The sequence below is a fragment of the Humulus lupulus genome, chromosome X (assembly GCF_963169125.1).
Source record: "Humulus lupulus chromosome X, drHumLupu1.1, whole genome shotgun sequence".
NCBI classification, from domain to species: Eukaryota; Viridiplantae; Streptophyta; class Magnoliopsida; order Rosales; family Cannabaceae; genus Humulus; species Humulus lupulus.
The window spans coordinates 216,376,431-216,394,363 of NC_084802.1; the positions used below are offsets into that span (position 1 = coordinate 216,376,431).

Genomic DNA, 17,933 nt, shown 5'->3' on the forward strand with positions numbered 1-17,933 from the left:
CCTTTGCGAAGGAGACAACGAGATTTCCTTGCTCGCAACCTGCCATTATGCCACGCTGGGGGTAAGTATTATTCTGAATTTTCAAGACTTCTCTTTTTATAGCTATGTGTTATCTTTAGGCTAATTTTATTTCATTGTGTAGGTTGTGGCTCTCTGTCAGTGGCTTAGGAACGTCGTCACAACAAGGTCCTTCGAGCTCAAGGAGCTAAGGGAGGCTTCTGTCTCACAGGAGGAGTATTCAAGTTTCTATAAGGCACTGGAGGACAAGAAGGCTCATGCCTCCGACCTGGAGACTGTTTTGGCGATGGAGTAGTCGAGACTCCAAATGATCAAGGAGACTTCCTCCAAGTTAGTCGAAGAAGCCACGGGGTGCTCCAAGGCTGGCAAGGAGGTTGTCCATAAGGTCATGGAGGGCCTTAAGGTATCACGGTAAGAGACTCGCCTTGCCTGCGAGGAGGCGGCCAAGCATGCATGGGAGACGTCGCTTCATGCCGAGGATGTTGTCCAGGCCCAATGAGACACCACTCGAGCTCGGGTGAATCTGCACAGGACGTTTGGGGTACAAACAAGTTAATGCTCGAGCCGCCAAGCATAGTTGTAAATAGGTATGTGTGCCATTACTCTATTTGGGGTACAAACAAGTTAATGCTCGAGCCCTCGAGCGCAGTTGTAAATACTTTTTACTTTATTGTATGGCTCTTGCACTCTTTGTCCGCCTTCATTGCAGTGCCACTCAATCCATTTTTAGCATTTAATAATTGTAAAATTTGGTAAGGTTTTAATTTTAACTCAACGTAATCTGTTGTCACGAGAATTTTAAATCTTAACCTATCCACCACGCATTGGCCTTAGTCTTCGAGACTTAGCTCTTAATTGTCATAGTCAGTCCAACTAGGGACTTGTGTTTGAGAATTGGCGACTCAAGTCTCATAGACTCACCTAGTATTTTGACGCTTTCAAGCATTTAGTGTTGCTCCATGGGCTCGCAGTCCTCGGAAGTAACTTTAGTGCGCCATCAAGTGGGAGCACTTGACATGTCCTTGCATCCATGAATCCCAACAACTCGGGTCATAGGAAGTCAAATTTACTTAGGTTACGAGGACGAAGGGTTTCCCCCTAGGCGCGTAGTCCTCAAGAGGTTACTCTAGGTCATTTTCATGGCTTTGCCCCCTGATTACGAGGTACTTGCGTTTTGGAAATAAAAAACTCACTGCAAGTTCTCATGCTCTATGTCTATGGGACATGGATCGAGATCTCTACCCCTTTAGTCTAGCCCTTGTGATCAAGATTTTGGCAACTTGAGGTTTGCGCTCGAGTACGGAAGACTCGGGGCAGTAGAATTGGTTACTGTTCCTTGGGCACGCAGTCCTCAAGAGATAACTCAAGTTCACCCATTAATTGGGATTTTAGGTTTTTCCAACGCTAGGTTTTACTAGTTTTCCTAGGTTGTTTCGTTCTCGCAAGTCGTGACACTAGGCCTACTCCACCCATAAGAAGCTTAGTTTCCTAGGTCATGCTCCGCGAGTACGGGTGATTAAGTTTATGGTAACTTGATATTTGTGTCTGAGTACGAGTGAATAGGGGTTTGAGAACTGGTTATTGCTGCTCGGACGCATAGTCCTTGGGAGATAACTCAAGTTCATGTGAGGTTTGAACCCGAGTACAGGTGACTCGGGGTACCGATTACTCTTCAAGATCTGAGAACTGGTTATTGTTCCTCAGGCGCATAGTTCTCGGGGAGATAACTCAATTTAACCAGTAAATCTTAGGGTTTTCTAACGCTAGGTTGTTCAACTCTCGCAAGTCATGACACTAGGCTTACTCCGCTTATGAAAAGATTAGTTTCCTAGGTCATGTTTTGCAAGCAGTTACCCCACGAGGTGACCCAGATTGGTCTCCGTTCACTCATCCAGGTCAGCGAGCGGGTGCTTCACGAGTAGTAAATTAAAATTTAACAAACTAAAAGAAATATAAGAAAACTTTCTGAATTTTATCTACCACGTTTTGTGTACACAGTTTCCATTAATTGTGCTCAGAAGCTACAAAATGACTACAAAATTAGAAAAATACACTGCTCATACCACTGATAATACCAGCGAAGATGCTAGAAATTCTTGGGGTGGGGCCCTAACTCACCATTCACTCGAACCACTTTGTATGTCCCTGGACACAAGATGCTCTCGACTTGTTATGGGACTTCCCAGTTAGGGCCCAACACTCTAACACTAGGGTCTCGGGTGGCTAAGGAAACTCTTCGCAACACTAGGTCTCCGACCCCGAATTTCCTATCCTTTATAGTATCTCGTCGGTGTATGGAGATTGCTGCCTCAACTGGGAGCATGACTTCATACCCGTAGGCAATGGAGAATGGCGAATGGCCAGTGGAGGTCCTAGCAGTGGTGTAGTAGCTCCACAATGCCTTAGGCAACTCCTCGGGCCATGTGCCTTTTGCCTGCTCAAGCCTCCTCTTCAAAGTGACTTTAAGTGTCTTGTTGGCCGCTTCCACTTTCCTGGTTTTCCCGAGGATGGGCCACGGAGGAGAAACTCTTCATAACTCCATGCCTTTGACAAAAATATGTGAACGATTTTGTAACGTCCCGAATTTTCTATTAAGGCTGAGTGCCTTGATTATTATGCCAAGAGGGCATAATAAGATTTATATGTAAAATTTATCTAAATATATGTGCGATTATGCTGTATAAATGGATTATATGGTAATGTGATTATTTATGCATGTTTATGTCTATTAAATATGCATGTGGGCCCGTTTTTGTAAATTAGGGCATATTCGTAAACTTTGACCCATTGAGGGTATATTTGTGTAACGTCCCAAATTACTTAATAACGCTTAGGGTCTTAATTAGGGGGCCAGAATGGCAATTTATGGAAATATGTGTTTGTATGATATATATGTGTATCATTTATGATTATGGGAGTTATATTATAATATGACTTCGTACGCATGTTTAGGTGTATTAAATATGCATGTGGGCCCGTTTTTGATTAAAAGGGAAATTTTTGTAATTTGGCCCGTTATGGGTATATTTGGCATATATGTGAAATGTGTCTGAGGCAACATTATTATGTAGATATATTTGGGTTACTCGACACGAGACAATCCTAGAGAGTAAGTTAGCGGGAAAGTCAAAACGGGACCTAATACCCGACTCAGGGCGAGTCAAGGGGTATTTCAGGTATCTAGTACATTGCTGGGTTATCGAGTAATGGGAATAGATATTCAAGGATATATTCGAACTTAGTGAGACTAGGAGGGAATGTCAGGGATTTTGACCATTTTTCCCTCAGGGACGTTCTTGGTACCTCGAGCCTCGAGATTTGCTTAAGGTTACTTGAACCTTAAGTAAGCCACGTAAAAACAAAACACTACACAAAAACACAAAATACTCAGCTCTTTCTCTCCCCAACCGACTCCCTCTCTCTCCCCCACTCTCTCTCAATTTTAGGTGGATTGCTTTAGGAAACTAAGGCGATTAGTGATTAAAAACTTGAGAAATTGAATGCTTGAACCTAGGATTGGATTAGCTGCAGCTAGGAGGATTTAATTCACAATATACGTAAGCTATAGAATCTATTTTTCCATTGAATTCTATTTTTGTTTGGCTATTCTTGAGCTTTGAGGCTCAAGGTTAGGAATTTGAGTTTTGGGTGGAGTTTTGAGTGTGTTGAGCTGGGGTTTCGAAGCTCATTCGATGTTGAGGTTGTAATGGGATTTAGTTGTAGTCATGGGTATGATTTGGGGTGATTTTTGGTTGTGTTTTGCTGTAGAAAAAATGGGGAATTCTGGGTTCATAGGGTCAGGTCGCGACCCTGTTCTTGGGACACCACGACCCATGAGAAGTCAGGGCCAGGTGGGGCTTCTGTTTTGGAGGTGCGTCGCGACTCTAAAGGGAAAGTTGCGACCCCTATCTTGATTCCAAGCAGGAGGGGCTTTCTGTCTGGGAGGCGCTCCACAAGCCTTAGGGTCAAGTCGCGGCCCGCCTGGGCAGCTTTGACCATCATAGGTTTTTCATGACGGGAACTCAAACCTAAGGGCTCAAGATCGATTCTACTACCCGGTTTAGTAGAATTCGACGTCCTAGAGGCTAGGACTTGGTCCGAAAGCCTTTATTCACTCATTATTGATGGGATTCGGTATTATGGTTGTGGCTACGTTATCGCTAGGGTCTCGAAACTGAAATTGTCCTCGAGGGTCGATCTTGATATACAACACACTCGGATTTGAGGTAAGAAAACTACACCAAATACGTGATGTATGTGATTAGGGCTTGGCCCGATTAGTAGATATGGTTATGGTTAGGGCTTGGGCTTGGGCTTGGGCCCCTGTAAATGAGCATGATTATATGTGATTGTCTTTGTGATTAGGGTTCGACCCCATTAAGGAACATGGTCATTAATGTGTTTGTGCTTAATTGGTTGAGATATGTGATTAATATGTATGCATACTTGTATTATCTGAAGTATGCATAATGGTACTTGAATATCTGGTTGTTAAGTATGATTATGAATAGGGCTCGAGCCCCCTAAGAATGAACATGTTATGAATATGTCAATGATTGATTGACTAAGCATGTGTGAATGCTCTATTTTGGGATAATTGTTAAAAAGGTATACTTGTTGGCATTATCTAATCGAAAAGCCTTGGGTCATAAGTCAAGGGCGGCAATAGCGCGCTTAGCATTGGTCGATATGGTTAGGCCTAACCGGGAGCGCATTATATGCTTGTCCGGCCCAATGGTTGTGGAAAATTATAGCGTTAGGTACGTTGGGCCAGCTCTAAGGTTGGTTATATAGAATATAGGGAATAGGCCCCCGAAGTGACTCATTAGTCCCAGATGCTAGGGCGCTGGTCCCCAGTATGACTTATTAACCACTTATTCAGGGCATCGGGCCCTCGTTATATCATAGTAGTCATTTATTTGTAATTGTATGCATGCATGAGTAGGTTATTACTGATGGGCATGCTATATATGCATCTGGAATCTGTATATATTGTTCATGAGTATGTTTAAGTTTTCTTGCTGAGCCTTGGTTCACATGTGCTATGTGGTGCAGGAAAGGGCAACGGAAATCTGGACAAGCCATGAGTTGGAGAGCTTCGGTGGTGAGATGTACATATGCAGCTCCTCAATCACCACAGCCGGGGTTATCTTGGAAGAACTAGGTTTGTATCCCTTATTTTGTCGCTTAGGTTGGTTGGTTGTAACTTTTGAACTTTAGTAGACCTTTTTAAACATCATTTTATGTTATCTTGGGATCCCATGTATGAATGCAAGTACTTTTAATGAAAAGTCAACTTTTCCCTTTAGCTTAAATTTTTAACCCTAACCCTTGTCACTAACCTTAGTTACACGTTTATAACCAAGGGATTTGATTAGCAAGTCTGGCACTATTTAAAGTACATAGTGTAACAATCCTGGATTAGGAGGACATTGCAACTTAGTATCAGAGCGAGCCAAGGTTAAGGGTTCATGTACACTCGCCACTAAAGACAAGCTCGACTCAGTGTTCGATAAATATTTATGTGGTTATGTGTTTAATTGCTTAAATAAGATATAAATGTCGTATCTTTATGCCTTATTAGACAGCATGAGACATTTTGATTGAGCCTGGCTCTTGACTATTGATATGACAATGTGCTTGCCTGCTCAGTTGATAAATAAACGCCTTACCTGCATCCTAGAGTAGAGAGCATGATATTTGTGTTGGTAAGAGGAGGGCATATTAATTGATGCATGAACTCAATGGGCATGTAATTTAGTACTACTGTTGTATGTGAATGCAGTGTTGTTCGGTTTTCCCCGTGGGAAGGCTTTTGGATGTGATCATCATGCCTAATGGGACAAGTCATTGACTGCAAACGAACTTAGAGGTTATGTACCCAAGGAAGTCAGTGGGTCCCAATGGTGTTTTTGTTGAGGCTGGAAGTTATAGCTAGGGCCAGAGCCCTCCGCCTGCTCCCACTACAAGAAAAAACAGTATTCATAACACTTAAAAACTGCTAACCGGGAGTATTGATAACGCTTCTGAAAATGCTAACGTAGCCCCTGTTATTAAAAGTCCTGTCTTTTCTATAACAGTATTCGAATGTTATTTCAGATGTTATCTTAAACTATTCAATAACACATTTTTAGTTGCTATAATATTCAAATAATAACATTTAGTTAGAGTATTTAGTTATAAATTTGAAGTTTAATATTATACTTTTTGCATAACACTTTTCAACTGTTACATTTGATTATTTTGATAGCGTTTTTAGTTTGTTATATTATATAAATCATAATAATTTGTTACGCTTATAATATGTTTCTAAATCATAACATATTAAGGTTTTTTATTGTGATAAGAGTACTTATAAGTTTTTTTTTAATTAAAAGATTTTCATTATTGTATTTTGATAAAAAAAATCAAAATTAATCATAAAATGTAATTCTCAATATATTGATAAACCATAAGTATTACATTAAACAATAACTAATTCAAACTATGAATGTGTCTATTTCATGAGATCTTAGTTCTAACTTAAGTTTGAAAGCATAACATAATAAAGTTTCTTGAACATTTTTTACTTCAAAAATGAAAAACAAAAACATTACAAGATACACAAAAGTAAACCATGCATGAAACTTGCTCCATCCTTCAATTCATCATCCTTTGTGCACTTGTCTTTGTTGTGAGTCCATTTGTTGTGCACTTGTCATATACCTGTTTCCATTTCTTCCACATGTCCATGTGTAATCCCCAGAAATCAAGAATTTGATTTTGAAGCTTCTCTCCAGTTAATATACAATATGGACTAGCATCCTAGAAACACCAATGACTCAAGAAATCAAGGAAACTGGGAAAAAAAAGGACTTCTGGAAAAATATATAAGAACCACATATATACCACTTCAACTAATTTATTGACCACAAATGAAAATATTGAAATGAATTTCACTACCAACAAAAATTGACTGTCAAGAACAATACCACAACAGCTGAAACAGCAACATGGGGTAGAAGCATAAACAAAAAACTACAGCTAAATTCAGGAAAAATATGATCATCTAAAGTTTTAAGTGGACTAGCATTATCAACCCATCAACAGTCAGTAATCAAAATTCAATCCTCCATCAGTAGAAGATATGTGAGAGTTCTTTTAAGAGTAGCAATCTCAAAAAATGAAACTCAGTAGATTTAAATAAGAGAGCAAGTCAGTGAAGCAGATGAGAAAGCTTCCAACACAAAAGAAAAAAATATCACTGACCTCTTTCTAAAGAACTTGAAGACACATTCAACATCGCGGTTAAAGTACCTGAAGATGAGGATATATGAGAATGAAATATACAATAACTATCAAGTACGATAATTAAATAATACACAATTACAAGGACAAAAGAATAAAAAAGATTATGACAAGTTTTCAAGTCTTTAATTAAATAATAAGAATTGATCATTATCATCATAGGTAACAAAAAAATTCAATTCATTTTCTCACTGTAAGTATAGAATGAATACTTCTCATAAACTTTGGAAAACATACATATTCGTATTGACAGTCCTTATTTTTAACCAATACCCTAAATTTGATTGATTCAACCCTTGTTTTTAAGTTTGCTACTATGTAGTAATGAGAAGCTTATGTAAAAACAACAAATTTTTTTTCTGTCCTTAAGGAAACATAAAGACTTATAATATGAAAACATAAAGACTTATAATTTTTACATATTATAATATGAGACACGTTGAGATCCCATGCCATCTACTTTCACAAGGCAATGAATGAATGCTATACTATAATTTTTACAGACTTATAATGAAATATCACTGGAACATTGTGCCAAGAACTGAAACAACTCTGAATTGTAGTAAATGGCTGGATGTTATTTGGGGATTGAACAGGGTTAATTAAACAAAGAGAACAAGCACTTAATTAAACTTTAAAGCATGATTTTTAAACAATTTCATGAACAAATTAGATATAGGTCAAAATTCATAAACTAATTTTTAGACATATCAGAGAACTCTTATAGCAAAAAAAAAAAAAAAATACCTCACTAACATCCATTGCTTCATCTGTTAATGCAGCCACTGTAAACACAACTCCTAACAAACCCTCAACAGCCAGAGTTATTGCATGAGCTTCACTAGCAACTAAGACTATAACAAACCCATGGACAAGGCAAGCCAAGATGACAACCCAAGCAGTAACAAGTTCCTGAAATGCCAGAAAATCAACTAGCAAAGAAATATCAAAATATAAATAAGCATAATAGAAAACAAAATGAAGATTCAAACAAAGCTTGGGAACATCTGCAAGATGAAAACTAAAATAAATAAATAATATAACAAGTGAATGCAAATCCAATCCCATAACTATCATATAAACTATAACTTACCAAAGCTATAAATAAGAAAAGAGAATACAGTGCAAATAAAATCAAACTTGTCAAACAACTTGCTGCCATTAAGACATTATAGTTTTTCAGACAGTAGGGAGCAATGAAGACATAAAGTATTTCATAACTTTCTTCATAAAGCAAGGCAAAGGCTTGACACATTACAAACATAATCAAGCAAAGTTTTTTTTCAAATAATAAAAAAAACAGCTATATGTCCTTTACTGATATTAAAACAAGGAAAGACAAATCAATGCAACTTAATCTTAACTAGAGTTTATAAGAGCAAGCATATTCCTACTGAATTCTCAATAACTTAGTAATACAATCAGAATTTGGTATTATTCCATTGTATGCACTACTAGGAAACACGATCTTAATCATATTAAGTCACACAATAGCCAACACATATATTAACATCAAAATAAAATAATTATAATAAAATCAATGATATTACCTCAAGATCTTAATCATATTAAGTCACACAATAGCAGAGTGAAAAGAGCTTACCCCACAACTCAACAACATTTTCCAATTTCTAAAAACAAAATCTGAAATAGAATTGAATAGAGAGAAGTTAGGGCAAGAGATTGAAATAAAATAGAAAGATTCAGATTTTACCCAAAATTGCAGAAAAAAAAGATGAGAGACTTGGATTTCTAAGAGAAAAATCTAAAATGACAGAGAGTAATCTATATTCATAATTCTACTTTGGCTAGGAGTGCCCAGCAAGAGTAATAGTTGCACACTTAATTGCTACATTGTACCTATAGAGATGAAATGATAAAAGAAAAATTATGCCAGGCATAAAGAGTATAAGCAAGGGAAAATGATTTCACAATACAATAAGATTAAAACAAGAGGAATTATGTATATGTATAGGACAGTGGTGATGAATGAGAGAGAAAGTACGAGTGCCGGGGCATTGTAACTAACTAATGGGGAAGTTTTGGTTTTATTTTGAAGCGGTGGATTACCAATCACTGCTCTAAATCCCCTCTATTATGAGAATAACGTATGGGGCAGGGGAATAAAAACTACTGCTCAAACGAAAAGTTTCCACATATTGCAGTAAAAAGAATCATCTAGTTGTTTTTTATGCCCTGTTTTCTTAATTTGTTTTCTATTTCTATTGTTGCTCTTTGCAACTACTTAGAAAATAATTCCCTTATATTGCTCTCTAAACAACTTCAGAATAAAGGAAAAGCTAGAAGGAATCAAATAACTCAAGAAAATAAAAGGCCAAACAAGAAACTAGAATACACTCAAGCCATATATTATAACAACTCAATGACTAAGAAACAAAATAAAATAACTCAAAAAATATACCAATTCAGAGAAATAAACAAGAGATAACCACTATAAATTCCAGCTACCTGAGTTAGCAAATAGACATATATACACATTCATCAAATTAAACAACAACAATCATAAAAAGCACAACCTTTTATTTACTCTCTTGCTAACTAAACTATGAAAAAGAAACAACAAGGTTTGTACATGAAACAAAGAAAGTTCAAAGAAAAGTCCAGAAAAAAGAGTTAACAGTATGAATGCATCTACAAAATATGCACAGGACTACCAGTGAAATGATCTAGACATGAATTTCAAACTTGATATGGAAAGATAGGATATTGAGAGAACTAGCACTATCACTAAACTAATTCATTCAAATACATTTTAAATTTTAGAAATAGAATAAGGAGCCCAAATTTTACAAATATGTATAAAATTGAAAGTTAATAGAATAAAAGGAATGATCTAACAGAGTTAGTAAAGCAGAACAATACAATTTTCATTTACCAAACAATGTTTATGAATTTCTCATAATTAACTCTACAGAAAAAGAAACTACTTAAATTATAAATGACTTGCAAGATGAGATGAGATGAGATGAAAAGAGACATACTGGCTCATGCATCAAATTTTGTGTACTCTTTAACTGTACAAGAATATTGTCAGCCAATCAAATCTGAAGTGCCAACTAAAATTCCCCAAAAGACTAAATCATGACCATGAGAAAGAAAATCTACACCATCTTACAAAGAAGACAGAACATCAAAAGTAAATTTTATCATGAAGTTTAAACAGCCTGAAAATTGCCCAAAATAGCACAATAACATGTCCCAATGCTAGCTACTAAAACCATGTTCTTAAGAAAACATAAGTGATTTGCAAGTAAAAGATAATAAACAATATAGTCAGAGATAATTAGCTAGATACCAAAATGCATGAAGCCCTTACCTTCAGAGGTTTTGATGATGAGTGACCAGAATCCTCAGTGCCACTGCTCTCATTTTCCAAACTCGACCTCACACGGAGCTCGACTGGCTTCGAGTTTACTACCTACCTATGACACATGAAAACAAACCATCTAAAAATAGTTCCTTCTATTTGCAACACGTAAGAAATCTTGCTGTTCTAACCATCTTAAATTCTGTCATGACCTATTTGATACTTAGTGAAAACTTTCCAGATGATTGTGCATTAATAACAAGTAGCGCAAACAGATTTTAATGACATAAAAAGAAAACAAAGAAGGAAGTACCTTTGAAAACTATCTTCTGTGGAGTAGAAACACGTTGTTGTGGCAAATTATTTTCATACTCGGGTGCAATCTCACAAAACTCTACACCACCAAACAAAGTATACATGAGATGAGAGCGATCGAGGAGATAAATGTAGACCAGAAAACAATAGTAAAAGAAAAAAGGTACACGTTGCAAGAGAAGACAAAGTTTCGTGTACCTGCGATATCAATTTGAAAATTAGATGTGCCAGAAGTATTCCTGAATTTCACATAACACAGCAATCCTTACACTTAGAAGTAGTTGAGAACCATCCAAACAAGATTTCAGCCAAGGAAAAAATAAACATCCAAACAAGACTCAAATTAAATATGCATACATAGTATCAGAGCTGAAATGCATCTCATTATCATTAAGGCAATCAGTAATCCATTCATCTGAATGATCCAGGGTCTCATATCCAGAGGCAGACGCAGATGTATCTTCTGAAACAAGTTACACTAGATATGTTGAAAATCCAAACATTTTGTATGTATTATATTGGAATGCTTTCAAAAAGAAAAGAAAAAAGACCTGTAAATCTAGAGATCCAATCAGATGCAGAAGGTAAAGCCTCCTCAAGTGAATCAACCTCCTATAGAGCAGAAAAATATGAGACATGAAGTTTGGGTACTAAAATCTCATATAACAAATAAAATGCATAATTTTCACGAAAATCTTGAAACTTGACTTGTTCGACATAATAGAAACGTAGGGCATTATATACCCATAGATAAACCCGTAGGAAAACTGTAAATCACCAGTGATAACACCTACATCAGCTTCACATAAAAATTAATGGATCCATGAAGACTAGAGTTACAGATTCTGAAACTTTTTCAATACAAAAGAAGAAAACAACGAATTTAATTCAATTTATATGTTCAAGATCAAATGGCTCCAATGTGTAGTAACTCATGGTTTATAAAGTTCATTCTACTAAAACATTATAAAATGCTTTTAGTATGAAAATCCAATGTAGAGGGATATTGCAAACGAACATTTGATTTAAGGAAGACGGAAGAAATCTCATCATAGAGAAGGGAGTTATCAAAGTCATCATTGGTAAACTGTAGCATCCGGCGCCTCTTCATTTGTGAAAAGGACTCCCTACATTCTTCAACTTCCTTGTTCATAGTATCTGAAACCCACTTAACAACATTAAAAGAGCATATATAGGGCATTAAGTTGCAATTCTAGAAAGTTTAAAAAAATGTCAATATACATTGTGGAAGAGAAGCAGGAAAAAAAGAACATATATTAACCTTTATGGTCAACATGGTATTCCAAATCCATGCAGGCCTTAACTGGGGTTGTTTCCTCATCAAACATATAAGAAATATCTTCTTCATTCTGAGCCACTCCATTCCAAAGACCTTCAGACATGACTGCTCATCAGTCATACCACGAAATAGTTAATCAGATATCTTTCAAATATGTCGACAGTTAGTAATTTTTTAAGCCACATTGTGGAGCATACCGTAATTTGGATCCTTTTGGAAATAACTATCCTTTTGCCAACCCCATTGTGCACTTCTGCCCATTTTATATCATAACATGAGAAAACAACAAGTTCAATTAAAAAAACATAGATGAACAAAGTAAATAAAAGCCATGGTCAAGTAAAAGGACAAGGCAAGTGCATAAAACAAAGCTCAGAACCTAAATTACAAATATAGCTCATTGAATTGAGCTACTGCATTTCTATTCTACTCTATATACCTTTAGCTGGAGAATATTACAGAAATGAAAAGGGTTGAATTCAACATCAAACCAATCAGCAAAACCATGACCATCACCAAAATAGATAACCATTCAGTGGTGAAGGACCAATCAACTCATTCAATATCTTCCATTCAGGCAACTGAAGCACAAAGATATATCATTTGAAGAGATTATATATATATATTACACACAAGCACACACAAAAAAAATACAAAAAGTAGCAGTGGAAATTGGATCCAGTACTAGCATTCCAAAATGAAGAAGGAAAATAAAAAATCAGTAAAAATAAAAGGACAATGCTACAAAAAATGCTTACTAAAAGGGTATCATAATCCAAACATAGACCATTAGATTTACGTGATAAAAGGGCAAAATAAAAAGCAAAAGCAAAATGACCCAACAACCAAATCACATAGTCCATTCATTCATTTCCACTCATTCTCCTTAAATCTGCAGATTAAGTCATATCATCTCCACACATTTAACTTAAATAAAAAAATCTTAAATACAAACCGAACCATAGATATCAAGAAACCAAGAATCAAGTATAGTAACCACAACCAAGAACAAACTAAAAAAAAATGCAATTCAGAGCAAAACCCAGATACGAAAACCGATCATAGATATCAAAAAATAAAAATAAAAAAAGAAAGAGGGATTTACTTGTCGTTATCGCAGTCCATTCGCTGAAGCAACAAAGCGATGAACAAGTCCTTCTTCACCACAAAACCAGTGAGAGTCAGGTCAATCTTGAGGTCTCCTCCTGCTCTGACCGTATGAGAAGAAAAAAGTAGCTGTTACGGAGAAGGAGAAGCCATCTGGGTATTCTGGGTATGAGGTGTTTGGGTTCGTGAACGGTGATGAAGGTGTTTGGATTCAAGCTCAGACATGAGATGGAGAGTGAGGCAGTGATGAACGGTGATGAAGGGGAATGGGTTGGAAGCTCAAAGATGAAGCTCAAAGATGAGAGTGAGAGATGGAGACTTCGTGAGGCGGAGAGACGAGACGAGAGTGAGAGATGGAGGCTGAGAGAAATTTTTCGGGTAACTTAGATTTAGGGATTAAAATTTGGCAGATGAGACTCAAAAAAAAAATTTCATTTGGCGCCTGAGGTTTATTCATATGGCGCCAAAATAATACATTCCGTGTGTTTTTAATCCCCCACCATTAATAGCACTTCGAAATATATGCTATTTTTTAATGTAATATATACTAAAAATTGTTGTAGTGTCCTCAGAATTGGCAGTAGGTATTCACAGACATGCAAGCAAGATTGCAGAGGTAGGAAAAAGAGATTAGGTGGTTGAAGTAGTAGGTTGTGCCAGATAACACTTCTTCCTTTGTTATGCCAGGAGTGACACTAGTTTTGGCTCAGCCTAGGGTTGAGAATAGGTGGGAATCAATATATGAGAGGTTTCAGAAACATTACCCTCCAATCTTTGAGGGACGCCTAGATCCATTCAAAGTTGAGTAATGGATGGGCATGGTTAGCACCATCATTAGGCCACGATAGGGTGATTTATGCGACGTATGTGTTACGGGAGGATGCCCAAAATTGGTGGGAAGTGGTATCTTAGATGCGAGATACAACTATGATGAATTGGGAAGAATTTAGGCAGTTGTTTAAGGAAACATATTATAGTGGCGCGGTTAAAACCGAAAAGACAAATGTGTTTCTAAATCTAGTTCAGAGAAATACGACAGTATCAGAATATGTCAACAAGTTTGATGGGTTGGATAAGTTTCCTTTTGATATCGTACCCATGGACGTGGCTTGGAAAGAGCAATTTATTCAAGGATTGAATTCCATAATAGCTCAGGGCGTTAGGATAGTCTTAGTGATAAGTATATTTTTGTATAAAGTTTACCTTTCTACTTATCAGATTTTGTGTTCATAAGTAGTGTGTTTGGGGATAGTTAGAATCGTTTTTTTTTTTATTTGTTTCATTTAATCTAAATCATTATTTTTAAAGATAATTGTATATTTTTGATGATTTTTGGTTGAATAATGATTTTGTAGGATTCTAACCATTGGAGTAAAGTGTTAAAGAGAAGAAAAATCGAGAAAAGAACAAGAGTACGAGAAATCTGAGAGCTTGCCGCTACAGGGAAAAGTCCCTGCCGCTACGAGGCAAGTCAGACAGGTCCTTGCCGCTACAGGGAAAAGTACCTGCCGCTACAAGAGAAACAGAGAGTCTCGTGCCGCGGCAAGGAAAGTTGCATACCGTGGCACGCAAAGCCTATATCGCATATCTGAAGCCTCGTGCCGCGGCAAGGAAATATGGCTGCCGCGGCACGCGTTAAAATTCAAATTCAAATTCGATTTTTCTTAATTTTTGGACGGGAAATAAAAGGGGGATTAGGTCATATTCGTGAATTAAGTTTTAGATACACAATTTTAGAGAGAGGAACACAGAGAGAGCGGAGGAGAAGAAGGAGGATCGCATTCAACTTTTTCAATAGTTTTCTTCTTCTCTAAACTCTTCTATTCTTTGATTCTGGTTATGTTTTTCATCATGATTGTTGGCTAAGTTTCTTTTAGGTTAAGGGTTATTCAAAACCCAGACATGAATGTTTGATTTGAGATGTGAATATTGTTCTTGATTTCCATAATGTTAAATTGCTTCTATTCTTCTATGCCTATTGTATGAAATATTGTGATTCCTTGTTAGGGTGTACAACTAATTAGGGCTTGCATTATTTTACTGTCATCTTAGAATTTCTATTCACCTAATAGTTTAGGATTCTAAGTGTTTGTGATAAATTGCAATTGATGATGTGGTCAAAAGCATTGTTGATTGTGATGAAGAATAGAACCTAGGTTAAATGAATTAAATGCTTCATTGATTTATTGCTTAGATTAACCTATCTCCACTGTTGTTAATGCTTTTACTAAATTGAATGAATCGTATGCTTAATAGGTTTGTTGTTTGGTAAAAAGAATTAATTATTGAGCGCTTAGCCGTAATTGATTGTGATAGGGAGATTGAGATAATTGACTGCTTAAGCGTTATCTGCAGGGTTAATAGTTTAATTGGGAATCGGAATAATATTCATTATTGATATAATTGCATGACTGTCTGAGGTGGAGAATAATTCTTAACCATCTTTAAAATCGTTGTTAATCTCTTCTTGCTATCAATTGTTTTCTTAATTCTTGCTTTTACTTTTACTTTTCAAAACCCCCTTTCCAATTTAACTTTGTTAAGCTTTTGTGAATAATAAACTGAATATAGTTCCCTTGGGTTCGACCTCTATTTGCCGTTATACTAAATAATTGGTTTTAGAGTAAATAAAATATTTGTTAAATTTGGTACGCAATACGACACGCATCACTTAGTACACAAGATCTCTACCTATGCTCAAGTGGTAGGGAGGGCCCTTATTGTTGAGGGCATAGGAAACGAGATATGGAGGAAGAGTGTTGGGGAGTGCAGAGTTCAGGCAGTGATACCCCCGTTTATTGGGTCAAGTAGGGGCGGAGGCCCCAGTGATCAGAAAGAAAAGGTTACTGATACATTCAGTACCCCTGAGCTGGAAGAGAGGTTCCAAAACGCTCAAATAGGCCAACAGGGTGGGGGCAATGATTGGAAGCTCTACCCGAAATGTGCTCGATGCAGGAGGCGCCATCTGGGGGAATGCTGAGCAAGGGCATGTTTCGTGTGTGGGATGGTTGGGCACCTCAAGAGGGATTACCCAAGGCTAGGGAAGGAAGAATCAAAAGGGGGAGACAACTTGACCCCAACTTGAGTGCTCATTCTGACGCGGTCAGATGCTGAGGTGGATTCCTCAATAGTGACAGGACAACCTCCTAGTTTTGATCCTTATGTTATGTTGATTGGTTCTGGTGCCAAGTTTTCTTTGTTTTGTTCCATCTAGTAAAGGCATAGACTTGGTTTGTTGATTACGTGATTATGTTGTGCTAAGAATTTGGAACCTTATCCCCTACCGAGGAACTAGTAACTTCTTAAGAGATGGGTCAGATCATTACCAGTAACAATGGAATGTAGAGAGTGTCAATTAATTTGATTGAGCTAATCATGACCGTCTTTTATATGATCTTGGGTATGGAATGGTTAGCCAAGTATGGGGCAACGATAGATTGCAAGACGAAGATGGTAACCTTTGAGCCTGAGGGTGTGGATCCCTTGTACTTGGCACTATGCATGGACCCCGTCTACCTATCATATCTATACTTAGAGCTAGAGACCTATTGCCAGGGGTGGTGCATAAGATCCTTAGCTAGTGTGGTGGATACCACTCAGGTCGTGCCAGTGGGACCAGGACATACCAGATTAGTCTGTGAGTTCTTGAATGTGTTTCCAGAGGATCTGTTAGGGTTACCTCCACAAAGGGAGGTAGAGCTTGTGATTGAATTTGCACCAGGGACAGAGCTAGTGTCTAGGGCACCTTATAGGATGGCTCCAATAGAACTGAAGGAACTAAAGGTTCAATTACAGGATTTACTGGACTTGGGTTTTATTAGGCCTGGTTTCTTGCCATGGGGCGCACCAGTTCTCTTCGTGAAGAAGAAAGATAGTTCTCTAAGGATGTGTATCAATTATAGAGAACTGAACAAGTTAACTATCAAGACCAGGTATCCTCTGCCAAGGATTGATGATGTGTTGGATTAGTTACACGGTAGGATGGTATTTTCCAAGATAGATCTTCAATATGGTTATCACCCAGCAGAGGATCAGGAAGAAGGGTATACCCAAGACAACCTTTCGCACTAGGTATGGGAAGTATGAGTATTGGGTGAAGTCATTTGGACTGACTGCCGATGCGAAATTCAAGAAGTACGAGTTTTGGTTGTCACAGGTGACTTCTTTAGGTCACATAGTCAGTAATGTTGGAATTATGGTGGATTCGGTGAAAATTGAGGTGGTCAGAAATTGGCCAAGGCTGAAGAAGGCTTCAGAGATTAGAAGTTTCTTGGGGTTGATAGTTTATTACAAATGCTCTGTGGAGGGGTTTTCCAAGATTGCATCACCACTGACAGAGTTAACATGCAAGAATCAGAGTTTAAATAGTCAGGATAAACTTGTGATGTATTGTGACGGCTCGAGGCAAGGCCTAGGTTGTGTCCTTATGCAGACAGGAAACATGATTGTCTAAGGAGCACATCAGCTGAAATAGTATGAGCAAAGGTACCCCACACATGATTTGGAACTTACAGCAGTGGTACAATGCAAGACAAATATCTAGAGAGTTAGTAGAGGATATGACCAGAGCTGGAATAG

General features: G+C 37.3%; 1 protein-coding gene across 1 annotated transcript; it reads right to left on the reverse strand.

Annotated features, from left to right (window-relative positions):
- Positions 1-10,740: 10,740 nt before the first annotated feature.
- LOC133806763 (protein XRI1-like) lies at positions 10,741-13,858 on the reverse strand. The gene is made up of 8 exons (XM_062244852.1): positions 13,354-13,858; positions 12,446-12,501; positions 12,231-12,353; positions 11,967-12,106; positions 11,500-11,560; positions 11,306-11,411; positions 10,947-11,146; positions 10,741-10,748 (listed from the first exon to the last, which is right to left on the reverse strand). Exons 1-8 carry the CDS (start codon positions 13,371-13,373, stop codon positions 10,741-10,743), a joined length of 714 nt encoding a protein of 237 aa, XP_062100836.1. The 5' UTR covers positions 13,374-13,858.
- Positions 13,859-17,933: the final 4,075 nt, after the last annotated feature.